The sequence below is a fragment of the Halictus rubicundus genome, unplaced genomic scaffold, assembly GCF_050948215.1.
Source record: "Halictus rubicundus isolate RS-2024b unplaced genomic scaffold, iyHalRubi1_principal scaffold0057, whole genome shotgun sequence".
NCBI lineage: Eukaryota > Metazoa > Arthropoda > Insecta > Hymenoptera > Halictidae > Halictus > Halictus rubicundus.
The window spans coordinates 340,810-346,587 of record NW_027488598.1 but is presented as its reverse complement, the minus strand read 5'-3'; the positions used below and the strand labels follow the sequence as shown (position 1 = coordinate 346,587).

The 5,778-nt window shown below is 45.6% G+C and overlaps 1 protein-coding gene across 1 annotated transcript; it reads right to left on the bottom strand.

Moving 5' to 3' along the window:
* Window positions 1–329: 329 nt before the first annotated feature.
* Window positions 330–2,909, bottom strand: LOC143363551 (uncharacterized). The gene has a single exon (XM_076804116.1). The coding sequence runs from the start codon at window positions 2,907–2,909 to the stop codon at window positions 330–332; it is 2,580 nt and encodes an 859-aa protein (XP_076660231.1).
* Between the last annotated feature and the right edge of the window lie 2,869 nt (window positions 2,910–5,778).

Here is a 5,778-nt window from a genome sequence, read left to right as displayed (position 1 = left end):
CCCTCAAATTAAATCTTTTTTTTTTATTTAATTTCTGGCATAAAGTAACAGTGACGTTATCTCGACTTCTATTAGGGTTCGCAACAACAATACTAACTTATTTCTAATCGCAATAACAATACTAACTCAATTCTAATCGCAACAACAATACTAACTTAATTGTAATCGCAACAACAATACTAACTTAATTCTAATCGCAACAACAATACTAACTTAATTCTAATCGCAACAACAATACTATCTTAATTCTAATCGCAACAACAATACTAACTTAATTCTAATCGCAACAACAATACTATCTTAATTCTAATCGCAACAACAATACTAACTTACATTGATTTCGAATTGGACATTATTTTTATTAGTTTCCGTGCGGGTCTCATGAATTCGCCTTTCTTTGTTCGCACTTTGGCTACTCTGACTACCCCATCTGAACCCGGGTACACTTCAATTATTGTACCTATTCTCCAAAGGTTTCGGGGTGTATTTAGTTCAACTATCAGCACTATATCTCCGGTCTGTAGCGATTTTTCTGCCTCGCACCATTTTGGACGTGCGATTAGAGTTGGTAGGTATTCTCTCAACCACCTTTGCCAAAATGCATCGGCAAAGGCTTGTGCAATTCGCCATTGTTTCTTCGGACACGCTACTTGAGTGTCATACCTGCCTAATTTTATTTCCCCCGACGATGATCCTATCAAGAAGTGATTCGGAGTTAATGCTTCGTTATCGCGAAGGTCGGTGGATACATGCGTTAGCGGCCGCGAATTAATCGAATGTTCTACTTCTACCATTAACGTTTGGAGGACTTCTTCGCTAGGGGCCTGTTCCCGCAAAATTGCATCGAGAGCAATTTTGACTGATCTAATTAGCCTCTCCCATGCTCCGCCCATGTGAGGCGCGTCCGGCGGATTGAAGATCCATTTTATCCTTTTTTCCAGAGCATAATTGGATATCTTTCCTATTTCAATAGTCGCAATTGCGTCCCGGAGTTCTTTGCTCGCTCCTTTGAAATTTGTACCATTGTCGCTGTACATTACTAAAGGTGAACCTCTTCGCGCCGCTAATCTTTTTATGGCCATAATGGTTGAGCTAGTGCTCAAGCTGTGAGCTAATTCCAAATGAATCGCTCTTGTCGTAAGACAAGTGAAAAGCACCCCCCACCGTTTTTCCCTGCGCCTTCCAATTTTTACGAGCATCGGGCCGAAATAGTCCACGCCACAATGACAGAAAGGTCGTTGCCTATATGCTATGCGACCAGCTGGTAGAGCTGCCATGATCGGATTCGGCGGTTTCGCCCGGCGTATCCTGCATATTACACACCTACTTATTATCGACCGAAGCGCGCGTCTAATTCCTATTATATAAAATTGCTGTCTTAACTCATTTACGACTGATTCATTACTAGCGTGATAAAAACGCCGGTGGTAATGTTCTATTAGCAATTTGGTAGCGGGATGTTTGCTATCTAAAATGATTGGATGGTTGTTAAATTCCTCTTCAGCTATTTTGGTAACTCGTCCCCAGGCTCGCAGAATTCCTTTTTCGTCCACGTAGGGTTTCAGTGCTACAATCTTACTTTTTTTGTTGATGCCCTTTTTCGCTTTCAATGCTTCCAGTTCTTCTACAAACATTTCGGACTGAATAGAGCGATAACAATAGTGTTCGGCTGAAATGATCGTTTCCGTTGTTATTTGAGTCCGGCTTCTTCCTCTCCAGCGGTCAAAGGCGGTTTTTATGCGTCTCGCGGCTACTAATAATCCCGGCCAACCCAACATTCTCGCGACATATGGGACATAGTATTCGTATGCCTGAGCGACGTACACCTTTACCTTTCTTATCTCAATGGCATCAATTTGCAGTTTCTCGGCTTCGGTGATATCTTTTTCCCTTGGCCAATTGGACTCTGCCTGATGTAAAAATTCCGGACCGGTGAACCAACGATCGTTTGTGCTCATTTCTTTTTTTGACCAGCGCGTGGCGTCATCCGCGGGATTTAAAGAGGATGGCAACCACCGCCATTCGGAACTCAACGTTAATTCTCCGATTTCTCCTAATCGATTTGCTACAAATACCTGCCGTGTTCGCGGTTCTGATTTTATCCATCGAACGATTGTGATAGAATCGGACCAGAATATTCGCTCACTTATTTCGATTTTTAGTTCATCGGCAACAGTTTTACCTAGTCTCGCACCCAACAACGCGGCTTGTAGTTCTAAACGTGGGACCGACAACGGTTTCAAAGGTGTAACCCTGGTTTTCCCCATGATTAGCGCTACACGTGCGAATCCGTCTCGCATGACAACCCTCAAATATGCTGCTGCTGCGTAGCCCTTCAAGCTGGCGTCGCAAAATATGTGTAGCTGAAATTTCGCGCAGTCGATCCCGGTTGGTGTGTAGCAACGAGGAATACGGAGACTACTTATTTTGCGAAGTCCCTCGAGCCAGGATACCCAACCTAATTGTTCTTCGTCTCTTAACGGTTGATCCCATTCTATGCCACTGCGCCATATCTCTTGCATTAATATTTTTGATTTTAGAGTAAATGGAGACAGAAGACCTAATGGATCAAATACGGACATGATGATTCTGAGAAATTCTCGTTTAGTCGGTCTTTTTTCGCCCGCGAGTATACTCTCCGATACTTTAGTCATTCCTAAGTCAAAATGCAATACATCCGCTTGGGTACTCCAAATAAGTCCTAAAACTCGCTCTCCCCCGCGGTCGCATAAGCGCATGTCGTCTCGACCCTGTTGCCTAACCGTCTCCGGAATAGAATCTATAATATATACGGAATTGCTTGCCCAACTGTGCATTTTAAAACTTCCCTTTAGATTTATCCTGATCACATCGTGAATAAGTTTCTTCGCTTGATCGATGGTTCCTCGACTGGCTAGATAGTCATCCATATAGCTATCTTCAACTATGCTTTTCGCTGCTTCCGGTGACGCCTCGGCGTTTTCGACGGCATTTTTCTTTTTAATGTATATTACCTTCTCCTTGTATGTCGAACTCTATCTTCTCGCAATTCGTCACCAATTTCTCCCGCGTGTCTATGCCTTTTAATGTAACGATTACGCGTGTCCCCTTTACTCCCGTGCCGGATAGCACTTTTTTATCACCGAGGGTAACCGTAGATCCTTCATCTAATAAGGCGAACGTATTTATTGTCTTAATTGGACCCACTATCCGGACCGGCAGTATTTTCAGCAGTGTTCCTCCTTTGTTTAGTCATAAACCGTTATTAGCGGTGTTTCCTGGAATGACACTCGATGGCGGTTCTAGCTCCCGGCTGATTGCTCCCGGACTTGCGGTCCGCAATTTTTTTTCGAATCTGCTGTTGTGCAGAAGAGCATGATGCGACCCCCCACATTTCACGCAGTTACTACCATTACATTTCATTCGCGAATGCCCCTTCCGAAAACATTTGAAACACAGTCTGAATTTTTTTATCAAGTACCATCGTCGCGCTATTGTTTCTCTTGCAAAAACTCGGCATTCGGTTGCGATGTGATTCCCCCTATTGCAGAACACGCATTTACCAACGTCCCCCTTTTGACCTTCAACTAAGTTTATGTCGTACGCCCTTTCCGTCGCAATTCTCCGTCTTTTCGGCCTAAGCTGCTCCTTCGGAATTGCGGCCCTAGACGACGTCACGTCGGTGTTTGATTCTGTATTAAACACTCCTACTGCTTCTGCGAGTTCTGATTCTCTGCCTAAGAAATCTGCTAGTTTTTCTAACTCCGTTTTATTCTGAGAGGATTCAGAAGAGTATTTATTGTACGCGTATTTCAGAGCCGATGGTATTTTATTTCCCACACTCTGCGTCAGATCGGGGCTGTGGAGATATCCGACGAGATCGAGAGAACGCAAGGCAGTGACAGCGTTTTGAAGTTTCGTCGCAAACTTCGTTAAGCTCATTTTACCAGAGTCTATGCTCGGTAATTCCTTGATGTCACTCACGATCTTCTGGACCACCATGTTCTTATTCCCGAAATTCAATTCTAATGTACGCATGACCAATGACGCGTCGCGTCCTATGGCGAACAAACTGCTAACCGAGTCACGTGCCTCTCCTTTCAGCGCGGTAAACAATCTAGCCATGTTTTCGCGTTCATTATATCCACCCATTTCTGAGGTTAAAAGATATGCTTCTTTAAAATGCCTCCATTCTAATGGGTTTCCCGAAAACTCAGGCAATTTTCCCGTCGCTGACAATCTGTTCGCGATGCGTAAGCTCGCTTCCCCTATTGTTGCTTCGCGGACGGTGCGCAACGTAGACTCGATAGCCTCTACAATTCGTATCGTCGAGTCCCTCTCTCGCGGACAGTCACGCTCACTCTGTTCTTGTATTTGAAGTCGCGTGCTACTCATCCAGTTCCCGACGTCGCCTCCTCCTCGAATTGTGGATGACTCCTGTTGACGGTTGTCCCTATCGGAGTCTTCGGCGATCCCTTCCTCCACCGGCGCGTCTGAGGTGAGCGATCCCAATCTTCTTCGGTTCATCTGTCCAGGTTGTAGCCCGGATGGTCCGGCTTCGTCAGTATCGCTGATCCCCAGGGTGGTTCTGATGGCTCCTGCTTCGCTTCGGGTACGAGTTCTTTTCGGCGAACATGGGGCTCGCCGTCCTCCGTTCACAGGAGCCTTGCGCTTCCCTCTAGCCATTGACCTGTCAGCTTCGTATCACTTCCTCGAAACGACACATGCACTTTGACAAGATTGCCTTGTCTCTCTAAACCGGCGAAATTCCCGGGTTTCGGCACCAAATGTTCGTGTACAAATATTGTTGCTCGTTCGTTCCCTGCTGACACAATACTGAATTCGCAGCCCGAGAATCCCCCACTCAGCCCGAGGATCCTCGACAACTGAGTCCCCTCCATGGTGCACACAATCCAACACAAAAACGTAGCCTTCGGCGAGCGGTCGCCTTATCACCTGGAAACTTTTGATCCCTTTTTCGCGGAACCTCGGCATGTCGTCGCATACCTGCGGATTTAAATGAGGGGTCGGTACCCGAGATGTTCCCGACTCTTTGTTTTTCCTAAACATCTGTTCTCCCCCTCATGCGCTTAGCGAATCTCGTGGCTTCTTCCAGTAGCCTGACGGCCCCGGGTGGACTCTTCGGTCCCCCCGTGCTCGTTAAACCTTCATATCAGGGAATATTCCCTCCATTTGTTGAGGTTTTTAGCGGCCTAAGGTAGACGCCTTGCGTCTACCTTTACTCGCTTGGCTTGACCATGCATTCGGAACACCTGTGTCGTCGCATTTCCGCCGCCGAGATTCGCACGCATTTACGTCCGCAACATTCGTCCGGATTTGCTAGGATAGAGGACAGGGGACGATAGAGATTGGATAGGATAGATGATATTATAGGATACAGGATAGGATAGGATAGAGAATAGGATAGGGGATTGGATAGGATAGAGGATAGGAGACGATGGAAGATAGGATAGGATGTAGGATTGGATAGGATAGAGGATAGGATACGATAGAGGATAGGATAGGATAGAGGATAGGATAGGCTAGAGGATAGGATAGGATAGAGAATAGGATAGGGAAGAGGATAGGATAGGATAGAGGATAGGATAGGATAGAGGATAGGATAGGATAGAGGATAGGATAGGATAGAGGATAGGATAGGATAGAGGATAGGATAGGATAGAGGATAGGATAGGATAGAGGATAGGATAGCATAGAGGATAGGATAGGATAGAGGATAGGATAGGATAGAGGATAGGATAGGATAGAAGATTGGATAGGATGGAGGATAGGATAGGA

Bases quoted from the DNA above. Each gene is read 5' to 3' on its own strand.
- LOC143363551 (XM_076804116.1), bottom strand. From the start codon at position 2,909: ATGGATGACTATCTAGCCAGTCGAGGAACCATCGATCAAGCGAAGAAA.